The 21,948-nt window shown below is 46.0% G+C and overlaps 1 protein-coding gene across 1 annotated transcript in view; it reads right to left on the minus strand.

The window, feature by feature from the left end:
- Positions 1–6,612: 6,612 nt before the first annotated feature.
- The window catches only part of PAX9 (paired box 9), a 41,756-nt gene continuing 26,420 nt past the window's right edge, over positions 6,613–21,948 (minus strand). The window contains exons 4-5 of the mRNA XM_075613322.1: positions 8,571–8,796; positions 6,613–8,024 (exon numbers count right to left, since the gene is read on the minus strand). Coding sequence (XP_075469437.1) covers positions 7,927–8,024; positions 8,571–8,796 — 324 coding nt within the window. The 3' untranslated portion in view covers positions 6,613–7,926. The remainder of the gene's footprint in view (positions 8,025–8,570; positions 8,797–21,948) is intronic.

Genomic DNA, 21,948 nt, shown 5'->3' on the forward strand with positions numbered 1-21,948 from the left:
CTGGCAGAGCCCAAAGTATGCCCCAACATATTTTCTCTTTAAGGTCAAGGGTCTGGGTAACCCCCTTCCTTCATTTATAGCACTTGCTCTGGAAGCATGCCTTGTAACTTCCAGCCTTGCTTCGCTGAAAGTCTTTCCTGTCGCTGATCTCAGCAGCGCCTCCAAATGTAACGGTGGTTCCCCTGGTCTCTGGGAGATTCTGCCATTACAGCGTGTGTGGTGCATGCTACCTGTTGGTAAGCAGGAGGGCTGAGTCGTCAGCCGATGGTTGTGGGGACCCCGGACAGGCTTCTGGGGTACATACATGACATAGATCTCTAGTGGTACAGCGCCTCCATTTGCCGTAGGCTCCAGATGTATGGAGGCGATCTCCTATGGTAGAACACAATTCCATATCCTTCCCCGGAAAGATTACACACCAGGCAAGAGGCATAATAACTGGAATGGTTTATTCTGTTCAACTCAATGCAGTCACAGCAGACTTCTGCCCAAAGCAGTCTCTGGTGTTGCATCCAGCTGTAGGATGGTGCCTGGACCTTCACTACGGGTCAAGGGCCCACACAACAGTCCTTGCTCTTCCCTGATCCTCTATCAGGATCAGGGGAAAGGTATACACTCTCCCCCAAGGGGAAGAGGAACAGGGAAGGCCAGTATTCAGTCAAACTGTGTGTGACCTGCATCTCTCACGTGGGGCAGGCACTGACTAAATTTGAGCGGCAATCCCCTTAAGTAAAGCCAGGAGGAGGGCAACAGGTCTGACCCAGGCTTGGGTAGATCCCAAGCCTAGTTCCACCTCCTCCCCTGCCACTCAAGAGTTTTGCTGGGAGTGGGGAAACCCCATGATAGGTACTGGCAGGACTGCTCTTACCAGGACTTACTGCCAAGGAGGGCAGACTGGTAGCCAAGAACCAGCCCTTGCTACACTATCATAGTAGCCAAAAACAGCACACAAGAGCCAATAAGACAGGGGTGGCCAACTCCAGTCCTCAAGTGCCACCAACAGGTCAGGTTCCGAGGATATCCCTGCTTCAGCACAGGTGGCTAAACCAGTGGCTCTGTCGTTGACTGAGCCATTGATTGAGCCGCTTGTGCTGAAGCAGGATTATTTTTAAACCTGACTTGTTAGTGGCCCATGATGACTGAAGCTGCCCACCCCTGCACTCAGACACAAATGTAGGCTTATTTGGAAAGATTCAGAAGTCTATTTTTTTTATTGATCTGTGAATAATGAATGTTTTTTTTAGATTTGCCTGAAATGCTCTCCGGTATGTGATGTCCTTAGTGTTTATCTGTTTGGTCAGTGATGGCTGCATAGTTATTTAAAAACTAAAGGATAAACGACTTTCCCTGCAGATTCTTGGGCTGACAGCTTTATCAACAAAGGATATGAGATATAAAAGTCCTCCGCAGCATGTTGTTACCATGGAAACATAATACACATTTACAAATACTTATCCTTTTCTTATTAAAAAGTAAATGCACCAATCGCCTCTATTTAACCTAATGAACACTCTATTGCCATGAGTTCCCTTTGGCCGCTGCCCCTATAATTCACTGTACACAAACTCTTCAATTCCAGCTTTGGTGACTGACGCGTTTATGTGTATTGTGTATTACTATACTGTATTTGTCTCTTACTACAAAGTGTGTATTATTATTGGCTATATATATTATATAGCCCAAAATAATACACACTTTGTAGTAAGAGACGAATATAGTGTGTGTATATATATATATGTATATATATATATATATATATATATATATATATATATATATATATATATATATATATATATTTATTTATTTATTTATTGTTTTACTATGCCCTGCTTTCTAAAGCATTCCAGTTGCAGCCTCAAAAAGCATATTTTTGTAGGGAAAAAGTGTTAGGAAACAATAACCAGAAATGTATTTATATCTCAAGTAATTTATAATAAATAATCCAGCTTTAAGTAGAGAGACGTGGCAGAAAAGGCACCAATCCCTTGTTTTTATACACACATTCCTTATAAATGCATAATCACAATATGAAGTTTCCTGTTGATCTGCAAAAAAAAGTGCCAGAGCTGTGACTCCCGCCGCAGGAATAGTCCTGCTCCTATAAGTGAATCGCAAAGCTCTTTTTCAAAAGAACCAAACTGGAACTCTCCTGAATGTCAAAGCCAGTGGTAGGCAACATGATATACTTCAAGGACCCATGTGCGGTCCTTAATCCATCAAAAGGACCACACATTACACACACATGCATTCATATAAATCATATAGTGCACAGACAGAGGGGACATTGCAGCTGTTGGTGGGAGCTTCTGCTTGCTCTGGTCAGCAGCTTAATGCTGGCGCGATGAGGAATCCCGCTCCTCTTCTTACACTGTATGGTGACCAGATGTCCTGGTATAGCCGGGACAGTACCTGTTTTTAGGGCTCTGTCCGGATTTTTTTGGGGTGCTGCCTCGGTTTTCTATTCCGTTAGCCGCGCATTCGCGATCGGCACTTGCGATTGGCGTTTGCTGGTTGCTCATGTGCCGACCTCGCATAATATTTGTCTCGGATTAGCACATAAGGGGAGCAGGCCAGCATTTCTCAGTAATTAAATAGCTGAGGGACAGGGGAGAAGCTATGATCCACACCAGCAACATCTCTGCTCCCTCTGCACTGAGGAGAGAGAACTGCTAGGGCAGCCAGAGGCTAGGTGAAGCCTCCAAGGCCGCATGGTGCACACTAATGGTCTAACCCAGGCAGGGCCGGCGACGGGTGGAGAGCCAGGACAAGTGTCCAGGGCCCGGCGGCTGCGGGGGGCCCAGACGGTGTTGGTCAGGCCCAACTCCTGAATCTGGCTGCCATAGCTTTGATTGCAGCCGGGCCCCGGCTCTCCCAAGATGCTGCGGGCCTGCCACTCTCTCCCGCCCCCAAGCCGGGCCTCTGATTTTTGCCGAGCCTCTCTCTCACACTGGGCCTACCTCCCTTTTGCCTGTGCGCTCCAGAAGCTGAGTTCGACTTCCTGCCGGGCCCAGCTTCTAGCACGCACCAGAAGAAGAGAGGCAGGCCCAGTGTGGGAAAGACCTCAGACCATCAGCAAGGTGTGTGGTGTTGTATTGTGTGTGTGGGGGGGGGGAGGGGGAGTTATTGTATTTTGTGGGGGATGGGTTGCATTATGTGGGAGCGGGGTTGTTGCAATGTGTGGGAGAGTTGAGGGATATTACATTGTGGGGGGGTATTGCATTGTGTGTGAGGTTGTGGGGTATATTGCATTGTGTGGGAGGGGGTATTGCATTTTGGCTGTGGGAAGGGGGTGGGAGTATTGTGTGGGGGGGAATTGTAGGGGTATCGGCGGGATTGTGTGTGGGGGAGAGGGAAGAAAACATTGTGTGTGTGTGTCCGGGGGGAGGGGAAAATGAGTGTGTGGGTGGGATTGAGGGAGCAGGATTGAGTGAGAGGGGGTTAATTAAGTGAAAGCGGAGAGAAGGGGTGGGGGGAATGGGAGAAATACATGGGGGGGGGGAGATTAGGTGACTTGCAAGGTGGCGTGAAGGGTAGGGGGGGAGGCCTCACCAGGTCGCCGACACGGAGGAGGCCCCGGTCAAATCTGTACTCCTGGGCCCCGGGAAATCTGTTGGTGACCCTGAACGCAGGGGTGGGCAAATTCCGTCCTCAAGGGTCACCAACAGGTGAGATTTTAAGGATATCCCTGCTTCAGCACAGGTGGCTCAATCGGTGGTTCAGTCATTGACTGAGCCACTGATTGAGCCACCTGTGCTGAAGCTGGGGTATCCTTAAAACCTGACCTGTTACAACCAAGTTTTAATGATGTCTAATAATGTGAAAATAATAACATGGTGGCATAAACCCTAATTAATGTACTGTAAGGAAGTTTTGACAAATTATATAACTGAACTACAGTGACATGAAAGTAATGTATCCCGAACCCGAACTGTCCCCACTATTTTCATTTAACTTGACTTTTTCTTTTTGTACCTCCCAACACGTCCCCCATTATGTTAATGTCTAAAATACTTGTGTTGCATCTTACTCTGATACATAATAAAAACAAAGTTTATTTTAAAATAAAACCTGAGCTGTTGGTGGCCCTGGAGTACTGGAGTTGGCCACCCCAGATTTAACCCGTTTAACCCGTTGAACATTAGAAGAATAAAGTGAGCCAGCAAACCAGACCTTTGCATACTCCCAATCTACAGATTATGGGGCATGTGTATCACGGCAAAGGTGCGGCAAAAACGTGACCTATAGATTTAAGGGTCTATGTGTCAACGTAGAGACACGTTTGTTTTGATGCAATGTTCTGGAGGTTTGTGTTTTTTTTAGCGGAGCTGCGTCGTGTGAGAACAGTTTCTCACATCTAATGCAGGACGTTAAAGTTACACCACTTCCGATATGGAGGATTTGTTTCAGGCAAATACAATTGAACAAGACTGGTGCAGAGAGACGCAGAAATGGATACATCTCATAATCTGTGCACAATGTAACTCCCCCAACACCTCCTACTGACACTGCCCAAGACGCAAAGTATGGGCACACGGTGCAAAATGCTTTGATACATAGGTGCAAGGTGAAATTCACTTGATATATAGACCCCTTTGAATGGGATTTTTTTTCTTCAATACATATGGTGTAGGGGAGGGGGGGGGGAGTTTGCCCCCAAATTGCCCCCAATTTTCTCTAGATACATATTACACTTACTTAATTAATACAATATTTTTACCTATGTCATTATAATTTTGATTATATTGTCAAATCCTCGCATACTGATCCATTTCAGAGAAGACACAAATATAAAAAGCATAGGGACCTGCTACTGAGACTTACCTTGACGTGGTTAGCAGGCTTATTATTATTTGATCAAAGGATGTAACCAAAAGTCTCCTTGTTCTTGCAGATTTAGTGTGCACTATGTATATTTATTTCCCAATTTATTGCTATCCCAATAGGAGAGGCGCAGGGATTCACTTTCTGGTTTTTCACATATGTATGGCCAATCTTTTCACCAGCAGCATGCTCCTTATACAGAGAAGCGCGGTGAATATATATGTGGTTTACATTTGCTGTTGGGCCAAATTAAATCCCTAGCAGCACGCTTCCAGTGGGCACCATTATTAGGGTGTGATTTTTGTATTTAGCCAATCCACCTGCTTATTGAGCAGCTAGTGGGAGGCCAGTCCCTCCTTTTTCAAGGTATATAATCTCCCAGTAAGGTCCCTGTAAATTCACTTTTCTTGCATACATGTAAGTATCTTCACTGGTAATATACCAGTTTTTAACTGCACTAAGTTACATAAGCTTATGCTTCGTTTATTAACCACTTCAGGGTATATTTCACAGAACATTTGTATGCATTTAGCATAGGGACCTGCTCCTGAGACTTACCTTGACGTTGGTTAGCAGGCTTGGCATTATTTGATCAACGGATGTAACCAAAAGTCTCCTTTGTCTTACAGATTTAGGTTTTACTATGTATATTTATTTCCCCATTTATTGCTATCCCTATGGGTGAGGCGCAGGGATTCACTTTCTGGTTTTTCACATATGTATGGCTAATCTTTTCACCAGCAGCATGCTCCTTTATAGAGAGAAGCGCGGTGAATATATATGTGTTTTGCACAAATATAAAAGGCACATCCAATTGTTTTATGCATGTTCACCAACGTCTGTTTCAGGATCTCAATGATCACACAGTATTCCATGCATACTGTATGCAGGTACTTGGACAGAGTGTCATTTGTTACTATGACCTATGACCAAGCCTGTATACAGGAAATACAAGAGCAGGGGACGATCTAGGGGCCCGCTTGTAGTAGACTCATTAGTAAAAACATTTTAATGTACAGGAGGGCCCCGGGTATACGGCGGGTTCCGTTCAGGTGCCCGCCGTATAGTGAAAATCGCCGGAAAACGGAGCGCCGAGAAGCGGGGCCCTGCTGTACTGCACTTTTTATGGTTGGAATATTTTGCCTTTTTTTTTTTTAACTCCAAAACACACAAATGCAAAAAACATAATGTGCATCGATTTGTGTCATATACAGGAAGCTCATTTAAAGGGCAGTTTCCCTGCATCGTTATTTTTCCATGATATCTTCATACTAGTATAGGATGTCCCTTATCACCTCTCACAGATTAATTTTTTTTAAACTGTGTATTTTATACCAAATAAAAAAAAAAGCTCAAACCTAAATAATATGGTGTTACGCCTCTCCCACGTATGGACTAGAAATGTGCGTTTTGTTTCACTGAATTTTGCAAAAATGATGAATATTTTTTTAACTATGCATTTAGTGTTAATGGCAAACTTTGAAACAACTTGCCAAGCAGTAAAAGTGTGCATTGCAATTTCCAACACAGAATAAATAGCTTCAGGTCACATGGCTCTTTATACTCTGACATTTTTTGAGCCGTTTCTTGCATTTGGCCCAAATCTCTTTGTGCAGTCTCAGGCCTGGCGGATTAATGTGACCCAGAGAACGGGAAGCTGCATCTGTTACCGGTCCACATGTTTATACGTGTGATCGCCAACCTCTTGGTATTGTGTATGATGTCGTTGAGTTATACAGTATGTACCGATATAGAATTGTACGGAATTAACAGTAAAACAGCAGGTAATGTGTTGAATGGGTGATTGCTTCCACTTTATTGCAACTCCAGTATAAGGCACATACAGAACTAGCTAAGTGGCACTGGAATAGACATGAGCACAGATAGACCGTTCATTACATGTGTAACCTCCATCATGAAAGGGAAGTATTTTAAGAATACCAGGGGATTACACAGTCTCTTTAACCCCTTAAACGTTAAGAGCCTACTTTATTGTCTAGATTTGTACAAGTACTGTGGTTACAGCTCAAGGCTTTAAGTGCTTCCAATTAACCCTCTGGTGACTAACAACTGATGAATCCATCATCTCTTATATGCGTTTCTGCCCAACCGTTAAGCACTGCAAGGTCAGGAGGTCCTGTGACACCCATGCATTGCACCCCCTTTAATCGCTGGGACGAGTTGACGTATGATTTTATGGAGTTTGTTTTTAAAAATCTACAGCACTTGATGTGAAATGGTCACGTGCGAAGGACTGAACCGGTATACTTATGTGTGGTTTTATTGGCAATAATATACAGAACAACCAAGGTGACCTTTGGCTAAAAAGACCAGGAAAAATATTGACCCCCCCCCCCCCATATTATATTAAAATTGGACCATAATATTTAAAATCATTATAAAGGACTTAACGCCGGAACAGTTTTTGTTCACATTTCCTGTTTAGTAACAGTATAGAGGAGGGGAAGAGGAGTGGTGTATTATATGAATAAATCATCCAGATCTCATCTGGTTTGGCCACTTTAAGTGACCCTGATGTCCCTCCCATGTTTGGGTTTAAAACCCCAATGACCCCATTTTTGGCCGCTGAAGATCTGCAAAGCTTTCCACAGCAGGAGGTTTAAGCCCAAAGTCACTTCATTTCTCTTCACATTAAGTTCAGGTTTCATGACTGAAGTTTTTCTTTGTGTGAGAGCTGCTTACTTTTTCAAAGCTACAAACCACAAAGTAATATAATGGCAAACATACGTTCACCATAAAACGGCCTTAAGGGTTATGAGTGGCATGTCTTGCGTTGCAGTGGTAAAAGGTGCAGAGATGTGGTTCAAAAAAATTGGAGTGTTTCTTTCACAGTAAGTCCACCAGGTGTATCTTTAACCTCGACAACTTGATGGATCCAAGTGAAGGAGACAGCTGGGTGTATCTTTGAGGTGATCAGGTGTCCATGAAACTGGTGGGATCCAGGTGTGTGATTGCTTTGCGCGAGTATGTCTGGCAAAGCTCCAGCTGTTTCGACGTCAAGGTGTGTGATGGTGTGACGGATCTCTGAATGTTTACGGGAGGAGTACAGGTATGCGCCTGTGCATAGAGTGTCACTTGTGTCTATGCACTTGGCATATGAGCAGCTGTCCCGTGGCGCTGGGATGTGTGGTAGGGATGTGGTGACTTGCATGTTTGGTTGTTCACTTTGGATTCTTCTGCTGCAGGGGAGAAAATAACGGAGGTTAGCTGATGGTGATAGAAGAATTCTACATATTTAATGGTACTGTACATCAATTATTATAAATATGTTAAAAATTACTTCAGACCATAAGTAATCAAAACATTTTGTATACTATTGGCTACACTTTTCAAAGGGTGTAAGCACATAAAGAAAAAACCTTTGCAGACCTAATCAAAGCACTTTTGTGGCTTAAATGTTGCCCCAGCGTCGACTTATTCCAAGGATTGTTTGTTGCCCTCCAAGACCAGCAGAGCTACATGAGGTGAAGAGACCTATGTTGTTTCCTCACAAGCAGAACAAGGAAGAAGCTACATATTTACTGATCGCCATGAATACGCGGGTAACACGCTACTGATGTGACCAGGGTTTTACTAGTTACACTGGTTTCACTTGGAATGTACGGATATCACCATCATTTTACTGGTATTGCTCTGGTTACTCTTGCTCCAGACCTCTAAAACCTGGCTCTCTAATTTGTGGTGCTGTGCCTGGGTAGCAGCGTAGTAGTAAGCTGATGCGGTACCTTCCCGTGCTGTCTGCATGCCTTTGAATGCCAGTGATGCAGTGATGTCACAATTGTGAGGGGAGAGTGGGGTGCCCCCAGTGTGCTGCCATCCATGTCCTGTCATATAACCTGTGGATGCTGCTGTGCCGTATGTCATGTAAGGTGACACTGGTGCAGGACTGGGGTACGGAGTCATGCCTGAGGCTGCCACAAAACTGCTAACAGTTGGTAAACCACAGGCTGCCTAGAAAGAGGAAAGATAACATTACATCATTGAATCCAATATTCACATTCAGCATTATTATAGAAGGCCCTGCTCTGTCCCATCTCCCCTTTTGCAGGTAAAATGCTTTCAAGGCAATAAATATATTGTACTAGAAAATAGAGAATCAGGTCCAGCCACTTGGGATGCCCCTGCCCGGGGTATAAAGCAATACAAAGTATCAAGAGCGGGTGCTATGACCAAAAAAAATCTGTTCAAGATTTGGTAATCATGGAAAAGTGGAGTCAAGCACACCAACAATAGAAAGAATTCAATGGGCAGCGACAAAGGTCATTTTAATGATTTAAAGAAGTCATGCTGGCATCCAACATTTTGATGCATACAAGCACCTTCATCCCCGAGTGGCATCCCCGAGTGGCATCCCCGATGAAGATGCTTGTCCATTGAATTCTTTCTATTTTTCGTGTGCTTGACTCCACTTTTTCAATAAATATATTGTGACATACAAAGGAAATCCCTAACACAGATTGTTTTGCACATTTCTTTTAAGTGCAAGCAGCATCACTTTTCCACATAAGAGGTGTGTTCATGCCATAGGGCTGTGAAATTAAGCAAGGTGATTGGATGGCACCTCAATGAGGAACAAAGCTATATCAATATCTATTTATAATGAGAAGGATTCAGGATTGAATGGTGATGCACCGATGACACCACTTATTTTTTTCCCTTAACTCTATCCTAATTTATATTGAGTTACCAGGATTATTGTATATTGCCAGTACCAGCATATTGCTCTTTTGACATCGTTACTAATAATCAGACTCTACTATATATTTTGGAAAGTTGTTTGTCTGTTCGCTATGTATTTGGACATCTCTTAAGATATCCTAACTACATTTTGCATGATGGTTCCTAGGATCAAGGAGCAGGTTTTTGGCTATGTTTGGATACATTTCACAAATTGCCATATGTGATGTCATCAGTGATGTATCAGCAATGGCATACCTGGTGTCATCCCATATGACATCACAAATGACATGATCCCATCACGCAACCCCTCAAGCTACCACTTAATCTTGGTGACAATTTGATTGTATTTTCCCTGGTCGGGTGCGACACCGCTCAAGGCTGTGCGCGCGCGCGCGCCTGAAGTATAGCACCTGCAGGCTCATACCTTGCAATTATCACTGACGGGCGCGCATGCGCGAGGACTATATTACATGCCTTAGAGGCGATTGAACACTTCAGGACCTCAGAGGCAATTCAACTAATATGGGTGGAGCTGTTGTTTTTAACAGGGGATTTCACATTAACAAACTAAAAAAATAAATTAACGATTTATAAATCTTATTTTCTTTTGGTTTCTTAGAATTCCCGAGCAACGTTGCTAGTATTTTATAAAACAGCTCATTTTATAGGCGGTGTTGAATTATTGACAAAGATACAGTACCTATCAGCTTTCTGGGTTCATATTGCACTATTAAAGGTCCATTGTTTGTTTAAAGGTGCAAGGAATGTAACTACTATCTAATTGGCTTCCTTATTCAAATCCAACCGTGCTAAAAATAAAGATCTGGCTGCGGTTTTGTTTGTTTCTTTGAAAATGTATTACAAATGACATTTTGCAGGGATCTTTGAATGGAGGAGTGTTTCTCAATCAAGTGTTTTATTTAACCTGAGCGCACTATGTGCTTATCAGAGCCAATAAAGATAGGGGTAGAGAAACCCAAGCGAGAGGGACATTGCCTTTGTAAGCTCTTGTTGAAAATACAGTGATATTACACAAACAGGAGTAGCCATACGGGAAAAAAAACGCTTCCAAATCTCAAGTCACCATGTTTACAAATTCTAGTAGGATTTTAGGAACAGAAATATGCATCAATTATCCAGATGTAACCTCATAAACATGACTGCTATTAGTACGCTATTAGTACGCGTTGGTGTTAGGAGGGATTGTTCCTTTAAATGCAACTTCCACGCATTATGTAATGATTGTACTATAACACCTGTAGGGATCACTGGGGACCATTTACTAAAGTCTCCTGGCTACAAAAATGGGCATGACCAGTGCCAAAAACAGCACCCTATTTGTGTAAAAACATACAAGAAATCCCATTGAAATCAATGGGATTTTTTTCCTTTATTAAATCTGGTGCAATTAATTGACACCAGTTTTGCCCCCGTTATACAGCTACAAGACTTTGGGGGAGATGTATCAATGCAAATTTGGAGCAAAATGAACGCAAATTGCATCATTTTAATCTTGCGTCTCTTTGCGTCAATGTATAAAGGCCTTTGCTCCCTGTATTGTGCCATTTGCATCACCTCGCGATTTGGGGAGTGACAGTGAGAGTTAGGGAGGAATTACATGACGTGCAGTTTATAATGGGGTGTAGCAAACTCTGCGTCTCGCTGCATCATTTTTGTATGTTGTATTTGCATTGAATAAACCCTGCCAGGTCTCTGAGGGGGCGTACATTTTTCTGCCTAACAATTTGCATCAAATGTTAGAAACACTTTCATATATTTTACGCAAACGCAAGCAGAAAATGGAGCAATTGCCTTATTACATCACCCCATATGGACTTTTTTTTAATAAAGTGGAATTGGGCCAATTAGTCATAATCGCACTGTATAAGACCCACAGACGGCCATCATTTTTTTTTTTTTAGAATCAATGAAATACATTCATAGAAACCATGTAATAATATTTTTGACTCTATAACGCTACCAATGTATGTTGCCCTGTGTATAAAATATTGCAAACACAATGATTCCCCTACTCTGTGTGGGTTTTGAGGCCTAAGACACAGGGACCTTTCCCAAGGTCACAAGGAGAACCGACTCTAGGAATCTAACTGACTAGACTTTAGTTAATAGACCACTTAGTTTTATCTGATCCTCATTTTCACTCAGTGGAAGGAGATGCCGACTGTAGCAATGGTAGCTCCTACAACTGGAATATGTTAGTGTTATACGTGCACAATTACACCATTCCCAGAAGACTATAATTTGGTCTATAGAATGAACACATTAGCTGAGACAACTGATACCAATTTCCTATGCTTCTATGTTTACCAAAAATGGGCAAGTCAAATCTAATATTGATTACATTTTGATGATACAGCCTGATTGCGGCATAATTGAATTGTTTATGGCATTGCTTGCTGAAGATACGGGAACAATACACAGCAGAGCATGTTGCTGCAGTTGTGGCACTTAATCTCTTTGGTGCCAGCTGGATGAGAAACAGATTGTATTTATTTATAAATTGTTTTACCAGTAAATAATCCATTGAGCATTATCTCATGATTTCAAGTATGTCCAGAGCTCAAGTATGTCCCTAGTTTATATGTTGACAATACGTGGTTATGTGATAGCTTCTCTGACGCTAGCACTTAAATTAGAAATAAATATAAATAATTCAAATATATAAAAAAAAAAAAATCCTATAATTACTGTAACTAAGTAAAAATCCAAGTTTCCAGTGAGTGACTTTATAAAAACAGCAGTCTATGGGGGATGCGTATTCAGATGGTACAATTTGCTCCAAAACACAGAGCTAAAGTATTCATTAATGGCATCGAAATATATAATTTACGCGTCATGCTCTATGTCTCGGACAAACCTTTTGCTGTATAACCCGGTCAAGTTATACACAGAGAGAAAGCTTCACGAGTACTTTTCAGGAAAATGTTCTGCTTTTTGAACTTCCAAAGATATCGCCCCAAATATTTTCGTTTCCATTCTTCCATCACCTAGCTGTGTTGATGCCAATGTTCCCCCTCCAGAGGTCATTTAAGCGACTTTAACACTTAAAATGTAAATAGGTACTTAATCACTATTATTAAATTGTACTGTACAAACCATGGGTCGTTGGTCTTAAATTCGTATCCCTTGCGATTCACTTGCATTACATGCCAAGAGTCATCTTCTATTTGCCGCACTGTTCCAAGTCCATCTCATTACAAGACATTGTTGTTTCTTTGGCTTCTTATTTGCAGAATTTATAACGTGCAACGTTTCGGGTTTCACTCCCTTCCTCAGGTGGAATGTTTTTTTTAAATCCTGAGGAAGGGTGTTCCCCGAAACATGGTGTGTTATAAATTCTGCAATTAAAAAGCCAAGTAAATAGCAATGTCTTGTAATGAGATGGACTTTACACAGTGCAGCAAATAGGAGATGACTATTTCTCAGTGTTGCTACATAGGGCAGAAGTAGGATCCAAGCCACTATTCAAAGCCAGCCCCTGCACATCAGAAAACTGCATCCAATCATCTTTAACCAAAACGGAGCCTGGTGTGATCAAAAATAACCTTTACTGCATTACATACCGTGCATGTGGGCAACTGTGTGAGTATTGTATGAGTCTGGCTAGTATTGCTTCTTATATTTGGTACAGATCTCATGAGCAGGGGTGGCCAACTCCAGTCCTCAAGAGCTACCAACAGGTCAGGTTTTCAGGATATCCCTGCTTCAGCACAGGTGGATCAATCAGTGGCACAGTCTTCGACTTCCCTAACTCCTTCACTAAGCACCCCCTCAATTACTCACGGGCACAAAACTGGACCACAGCACATTGGGGGCTATGTTTCAAGACAAAACCGGGGCAATTCTCTGGCAAAATAAGTCCTGGGACATAGTGGTTTTAAGCTCGCTGAGGCGGGCTGAGCCGCACTGAGCAGATGCACAAAGCCCCTGTATCTGTCATCAGCGCGGCTATAGTTTCTCCCTCCGCATGCGCGCTGATGCGTGCGGAGGCTGAGAAACTTTCCCGAGACAGGCAGTTTTGAAATTTGCCACTCGGGGGAGCGGTCACGTGACCGCTCCCATCCAATGGGCGCGGGGGACTAGCCCCGCCTCCCGCCCCCTGGCACGCCTCCACTCCGCCCCCGCCCCGCCCCCAGAGCGCGCTCACTGCCTCACCTGCAAGGACAGGGAAAAGCCCCATTTTGGAGCAGAAGAGGCAGAGCAGGAGCGCGCCTCAGCGCTGTTTGCTCCTCTATGTCCCAGGCCTAAACTGCACCAGATGCGTAAAAAAAATCTCATTGATTTCAATGGATTTTTTTCTTTAATTAATATGGGTCACATTGTTGCCCTATAAGTGCTCAACATTTGCCTCAGAACATATGCCCCATTGACACAAAGTGACACAGAGTTAAAGTGATGCAATTTGCATCTGGTGTTACAGCAATATTTGCTACATGTGTTGCATACCCCCTGATGTATCAGCTGCCCCAAATTGATCCCATTCACCAAAGAAGAAAAATCTCATTGGAAACAATAGGATTTTCGCCTTCATACTGTACACTTGGTGCACTTTTTATTTGCTCCAGTTTTGCCCCGGTTTTTTCAGCCAGAGACTTTTACACATCAACCCCAATGTATCAGGGCAAAACCGGTCATAGGGCAAATATTGCACCACATGTATCAGAGAGAAAAAACACAATGCAAGTTGTGCAGTTCTTTGCTTCACAGTTTCACCAGTTTTATTTTGACATGTAGACATAATCTCTAGATATAGGAAACCACAAAAAGATGGTTGAGCACTGCTACACATGGAGGCCTCCAGCCCTATTTGTAGCAGTGCTCAACCATCTCTTTGTGGTTTCCTCTATCCTCCCATCAGACTGATGCACGCCACTTCCGGGATCATCGCAGACCGCAATATGTGACTTTTTCTTATCATACTCCAACAGACTGATTTCCTTATGTCTACTGCATGCATAGGGGTATTCTACGTGCTCCAGCCTGTGGACTGACGGGTTACCACTCAGATCAGGTTTATAGGGTGAGTTCTCTCATCTGTGAGCCCATTCCTATTTGTCTTGCTGAGTAAGTTCCCTTTTCATTCAGTGGGGTCCTTACATTGGGCTTTATTGTGAGCCATATACCTGTTTACACTTATTACTCAGTGCTGCTTGGATATTCAAGGTCCTGGACATTAGCTATATTGCTCCCATTTATCTGGTCATTAGAAGCGCCAACGCTGGGATTCAGTTCTCATTTCTTGCTGGATATTCGCTAGGTAGGTAGAGGTTGATCCCACTAAAATGAACTTATTTACAAAGCAGCAATTCTGCCGGCCCTTTTTATTGCTTCGAACCTAGCGTCCCCCGGATATAAACAGCTATTTTTAGATTCAGGGATTCCCCCCCCCCCCCCTGCTCTTGAGATATTAATTGGTTCAGTTACCTGTGTTTTTCTCCTCTTTAGGAAAATGAAATTGGCCACCAAATCGCCCCTGGCTCCCGGGCCAATAGGAAGCTGCAATGTAATGGGGGGGTGGGAGGGGGGTGAGGGAGATGTTGCGATTTCGTAATGGACGGACTTTTTAATGTCCACGAGGAAATACTTGTAACTAAACTGCTAAGTATCTCGGGAACCGGGTGTGAATTTGAAGACGAAAAAAATCCCTACCTAAATTGGAAGAGATTGCTACTTTCAGACCATAAGTTTGAAGTAGATCAAGGTGACACATATATATTTTTCTCATTTAGCGCTTACTATATACGCAGTGCTGCATGTACATTTGTGCAGGCACAATGAATTGAGTTTGTAAAAGTTTCAGCATATTAATTTTAAACATAATAAAAACCCCTTTTTTGGCTTCACATATTTTCAATAGCTTTGGGCATTGAAATGAGATCTAATTGCATATTAATAGAGACTCGGCAGCTTTTAAACTAGAATGGAGAATTTAAAAGCTAGAACTGTCTCGAGCTAGCTTTAGGGTCATCCTCAATATTAAAAGAGAAATCTAGACAGTTTAGTTTTTTTTAATGCCCCAACCACATTTAACGCCTTTTTATGGCTGATCCTTACTCTGGAAACTAAGGTTCCCTAATCAATTATGGGCTGATTATGGAAAATATAAAATAAAGTAAATGAACGCCCTTCAAAGTAAGAAATACAAGTTTTCCCCTATATCACTTTCATTCTTCCTTAACACCTCTATGGGAAATCACACCCACTAAAACCCTTTAACCACCTTGTAAATTCTATGGCCCTTGCTTCCCCATGCTTAGAAGATATACGTTCATATTGACTAAATGGTGCTCTGCCATAACACATCTTCTGAACCACATGAATGGGCTGTAAGCTGTCACCCGGTGCAAGAAGGTGTCTTATGGAATTGCACCGTGTAGCACTGTAAATATGGGCCTTAATGCCATTTATATAAGTGGAGATGATCTCTACTGCAGCACAGAGAAGCGACATCACAATTTATTGAATAGGGGCCTATGTTCCCCATCCTGGGAAACACACGTACAAAAGAAGTGTTTGCAAAGCAGTTTTGACCTTAAGATTTCATACAAAGGATCATTTAAACCTGAGCCACAGAGATCAATTTGTTGTGTTTATTTAGACACAGACTTAGAGGGTTTAAAGTCAACAGGAGAAAGACATTAAAGGAGCATCAAAATCCCCCGTTCACTGGCAAGTAAATTAATCCCGAATGCAAGAAAACGGCAATGTTCTCCTATTTCAGGAAGAGAGAGGAGTTGTTTGTAGGTGGGGATTAAAGGATGTGGTATTTTATTTGAGCAATTGGGAAAGATCTTTCATGACATAATGTATGAAGGACAAACCTGTGACTCCTTTCCTTCGCCACCTACCATCCAACACAAAACAATTCCATTTAGCTGGCTAACTTTTTTTGAACCTTTGCTTTTATTTCCAGTTCTTTTCACTATTTCTGTTTTTAAAAAATAATCCAAGGAAATAATACTTTCATAGGCATATAACACTTTCTGTCATATCAAAGAAAAAAAACGGTTAATTGCGTTCCCCTGGATTATTAAAAAGAGTTTATACTGATTTTTGCACCATTGGTTTCCTAGTTGTAAGGCTGAAGAAGGTATGGGTTTGTGTGAGATGTGGCAAACTGGAGCATTGCTAGAACCACTGGTGCAAATGGAATCATTTTGACTGCATCCCTTTCCATCATATACCAAGGTGTTTGCTCCAATTTTGCTCCATGCCAGTAAGAGTTTTTGGGAGTGGTTATAGGAATAGTTAGGGGAGGAGATAGTCCGCTTAATATTATGATTAAAAGTATCAGCAGTTGAGCTTACAACTGGCCCAGTTTCCTCTATTTTTTTATGATAAAAATATATGGTATAGATCGGGGATGGCCAGCTCAAGTCCTCAAGGGCCACCAACAGATCAGGTTTTAAGGATATCCCCTGCTGCAGAAAAGGGGGCTCATCCATACGTGAGCACAGGCAGGTTACACTGGTCGAAAATTTTCCTCTTGAGGTACAGTGAAAGGTTTCCTTGAAATACTCTTGTTTCTTCCAAATGTGCTCCATCTTCATTCTCCTACTTCAACCTATATATATATATATATACTAGCTGAGAGACCCGGCGTTGCCCGGGATGTAAATGCGTAATAGGTAGTATTATTTATAAATCGATGGAACAATAGGTGAGTATTTGTTGTAAAGGTTGGGGGGGGGGAGAAAGGGGAGCGGGAGGGGAGAAAGGGGATGGAGGGGAGAAAGGGGAGGGGGGGGAGAAAGGGGAGGGGGGGGGAGAAAGGGGAGCGGGGGGGGGAGAAAGGGGAGCGGGGGGGGGAGAAAGGGGAGCGGGGGGGGGAGAAAGGGGAGCGGGGGGGGGAGAAAGGGGAGCAGGGGGAGAAAGGGGAGCGGGGGGAAAGGGGAGCGGGGGGGGGAAGGGGAGCGGGGGGGGAAAGGGAGCGGGGGGGGAAAGGGGAGCGGGGGGGGGGGGAAGGGGAGCGGGGGGGGGAAGGGTGGGGGAGCGGGGGGGGGGGGGGGGGGGGGAAGGGGAGCGGGGGGGGAAGGGGAGCGGGGGGGGGGAAAGTGGAGCGGGGGGGGGGAAAGGGGAGCGGGGGACGGGGAAAGGGGAGCGGGGGGGGTGGAGAGCAGTGGGCATATGTATTTGTCATAATTTATGTATGGGCATTTCCCCCCCCTCCTCCGTGCGTCCGTCCCCCTGCTGGTTCGGCTGGTGGCCCCACCCCCCCCATTCCCCGTGACTCCCCTCCCCCCCATTCCCCGTGACTCGCGCTCCCCCCCCCCCGGCGCCCGCTTGGTCCCCCGATGTGCCGTCCTGCTGAGTGAGGCGTGCAGGCGGCGGCAAGGAAGTGCCCTGTGTGGGCCTGAGACTCGCGCTCCCTCCCCCCCCCCCTCGGCGCCAGCTCGATGTGGGCATCCGGCTGAGCGGCGGTAGGAAGCGCCCTGTGTGGGCCTGAGGCTGAGGCGGCATGCGCAGTGGGCCTGAGGCTGAGGCGGGACGCGCAGTGGGCCTGAGGCTGAGGCGGCATGCGCAGTGGCCTGAGGCTGAGGCGGGACGCGCAGTGGGCCTGAGGCTGAGCGGGAACGCGCAGTGGGCTAACTGAAGGCTGAGGCGGGGACGTGCAGTGGGCCTGAGGCTGAGGGCGGGACGCGCAGTGGACCTGAGGCTGAAGCGGGACGCGCAGTGGGCCTGAGGCTGAGGCGGGGGACGCGCAGTGGGCCTGAGGCTGAGGCGGGACGCACAGTAACTTACCTGAGCGGGTGGTAGCGCCGGGGAGGTAAGGGAGCGGCTGGGGTAGGAGGGCCGCGCTTCCCGTCCGGAGCCATTGCAGGGCAGCGCACGTGATGGGGGGGGGGGGGCGGACAGAGGGGGGTGTGGTGTGTGTGTGTGTGTATAGAGCTGCTGTGTTGTGTGTGTGTGTGTGTGTGTGTGTATAGAGCTGCTGTGTTGTGTGTGTGTGTGTGTGTGTGTATAGAGCTGTTGTTGTGTGTGTGTGTGTGTGTGTGTATAGAGCTGCTGTGTTGTGTGTGTGTGTGTGTGTGTGTATAGAGCTGCTGTGTTGTGTGTGTGTGTGTATAGAGCTGCTGTGTTGTGTGTGTGTGTGTGTGTGTGTATAGAGCTGCTGTGTTGTGTGTGTGTGTGTGTGTGTGGCCCATCACTCCGCCTCAGGCCAATGAGAGGTGTGCGGGGGCGGCCCAAGGGACCAATGAGATTTCCCCTAGGGACACCGGACATCCAGGCAGGCAGGCAGGCAGGCAGGCAGGCAGGCAGGCATACAGTGGTTTCACTAATATAGTATAAGATGTATATATATACCATCCCCAAATACATATAACCTGCCCCCCCTCCCCCCCACATGCCCCAAAAATATAAAAAAAAAAACACCCCCAAATACATATAAAATTCAGATTTACCTTGGGGATTGTCTCAGGGCTCTGGCCAAGCCCGGAGGCTGCGGGGGGCCTGGCCGGACGGTGTTGCCACCCGGCCCCAGCTCTCCCCCAGCTGCGGGCCTCTCTCCCTCACTGACTGTCCCTCTGATGTCAGCGCATGCCAGGCCTCTCATGACGGTGCACACCGGAATCTGAGCCCAAGTTGCTTTCGGCGTGCGTCGACATCAAAAGCTCAGCGCGGGACAGTCAGTGAGGGAGGCCCCTAGCTGGGGGAGTGTCGGCCCGGCGGCAATGCTGGATGGCCGGGCACCCTGCTGCCACTGGCCCTGGGACACTTGTCCTGTCCCTCCCCCCCTGTCGGCAGCCCTGATCTACTTTGATAGCCTTCTTCACTCTATCACAGTAACATGTTTTTACATCTTCAGTTCTACGTGTGCGGATTGTCCTGCACAGCTCTGCATATTCCCACGTGTGCGGATTGTCCTGCACAGCTCTGCATATTCCCACGTGTGCGGATTGTCTTGCACAGCTCTGCATATTCCTACGTGTGCGGATTGTCCTGCACAGCTCTGCATATTCCCACGTGTGCGGATTGTCCTGCACAGCTCTGCATATTCCTACGTGTGCGGATTGTCCTGCACAGCTCTGCATATTCCCACGTGTGCGGATTGTCCTGCACAGCTCTGCATATTCCTACGTGTGCGGATTGTCCTGCACAGCTCTGCATATTCCTACATGTGCGGATTGTCCTGCACAGCGCTGCATATTCCTACGTGTGCGGATTGTCCTGCACAGCTCTGCATATTCCTACGTGTGCGGATTGTCCTGCACAGCTCTGCAATATTCCTACGTGTGCGGATTGTCCTGCACAGCTCTGCATATTCCTACGTGTGCGGATTGTCCTGCACAGCTCTGCATATTCCCACGTGTGCGGATTGTCCTGCACAGCTCTGCATATTCCCACGTGTGCGGATTGTCCTGCACAGCTCTGCATATTCCCACGTGTGCGGATTGTCCTGCACAGCTCTGCATATTCCCACGTGTGCGGATTGTCCTGCACAGCTCTGCATATTCCCACGTGTGCGGATTGTCCTGCACAGCTCTGCATATTCCTACGTGTGCGGATTGTCCTGCACAGCTCTGCATATTCCCACGTGTGCGGATTGTCCTGCACAGCGCTGCATATTCCTACGTGTGCGGATTGTCCTGCACAGCTCTGCATATTCCCACGTGTGCGGATTGTCCTGCACAGCTCTGCATATTCCTACGTGTGCGGATTGTCCTGCACAGCGCTGCATATTCCTACGTGTGCGGATTGTCCTGCACAGCTCTGCATATTCCTACGTGTGCGGATTGTCCTGCACAGCTCTGCATGTTCCCACGTGTGCGGATTGTCCTGCACAGCTCTGCATATTCCTACGTGTGCGGATTGTCCTGCACAGCTCTGCATATTCCTACGTGTGCGGATTGTCCTGCACAGCTCTGCATATTCCTACGTGTGCGGATTGTCCTGCACAGCGCTGCATATTCCTACGTGTGCGGATTGTCCTGCACAGCTCTGCATATTCCTACGTGTGCGGATTGTCCTGCACAGCTCTGCATATTCCCACGTGTGCGATTGTCCTGCACAGCTCTGCATATTCCTACGTGTGCGGATTGTCCTGCACAGCGCTGCATATTCCTACGTGTGCGGATTGTCCTGCACAGCTCTGCATATTCCTACGTGTGCGGATTGTCCTGCACAGCGCTGCATATTCCCACGTGTGCGGATTGTCCTGCACAGCTCTGCATATTCCCACGTGTGCGGATTGTCCTGCACAGTGCTGCATATTCCTACGTGTGCGGATTGTCCTGCACAGCGCTGCATATTCCTACGTGTGCGGATTGTCCTGCACAGCTCTGCATATTCCTACGTGTGCGGATTGTCCTGCACAGCTCTGCATATTCCTACGTGTGCGGATTGTCCTGCACAGCTCTGCATATTCCTACGTGTGCGGATTGTCCTGCACAGCTCTGCATATTCCCACGTGTGCGGATTGTCCTGCACAGCTCTGCATATTCCCACGTGTGCGGATTGTCCTGCACAGCTCTGCATATTCCTACGTGTGCGGATTGTCCTGCAGCACAGCTCTGCATATTCCTACGTGTGCGGATTGTCCTGCACAGCTCTGCATATTCCCACGTGTGCGGATTGTCCTGCACAGCTCTGCATATTCCTACGTGTGCGGATTGTCCTGCACAGCTCTGCATATTCCTACGTGTGCGGATTGTCCTGCACAGCTCTGCATATTCCTACGTGTGCGGATTGTCCTGCACAGCTCTGCATATTCTACGTGTGCGGATTGTCCTGCACAGCTCTGCATATTCCTACGTGTGCGGATTGTCCTGCACAGCTCTGCATATTCCCACGTGTGCGGATTGTCCTGCACAGCTCTGCATATTCCTACGTGTGCGGATTGTCCTGCACAGCTCTGCATATTCCTACGTGTGCGGATTGTCCTGCACAGCTCTGCATATTCCTACGTGTGCGGATTGTCCTGCACAGCTCTGCATATTCCTACGTGTGCGGATTGTCCTGCACAGCTCTGCATATTCCACGTGTGCGGATTGTCCTGCACAGCTCTGCATATTCCTACGTGTGCGGATTGTCCTGCACAGCTCTGCATATTCCCACGTGTGCGGATTGTCCTGCACAGCTCTGCATATTCCTACGTGTGCGGATTGTCCTGCACAGCTCTGCATATTCCTACGTGTGCGGATTGTCCTGCACAGCTCTGCATATTCCTACGTGTGCGGATTGTCCTGCACAGCTCTGCATATTCCTACGTGTGCGGATTGTCCTGCACAGCTCTGCATATTCCTACGTGTGCGGATTGTCCTGCACAGCTCTGCATATTCCTACGTGTGCGGATTGTCCTGCACAGCTCTGCATATTCCTACGTGTGCGGATTGTCCTGCACAGCTCTGCATATTCCTACGTGTGCGGATTGTCCTGCACAGCTCTGCATATTCCCACGTG

This window comes from Ascaphus truei, chromosome 9, assembly GCF_040206685.1.
Source record: "Ascaphus truei isolate aAscTru1 chromosome 9, aAscTru1.hap1, whole genome shotgun sequence".
Classification (NCBI taxonomy): domain Eukaryota; kingdom Metazoa; phylum Chordata; class Amphibia; order Anura; family Ascaphidae; genus Ascaphus; species Ascaphus truei.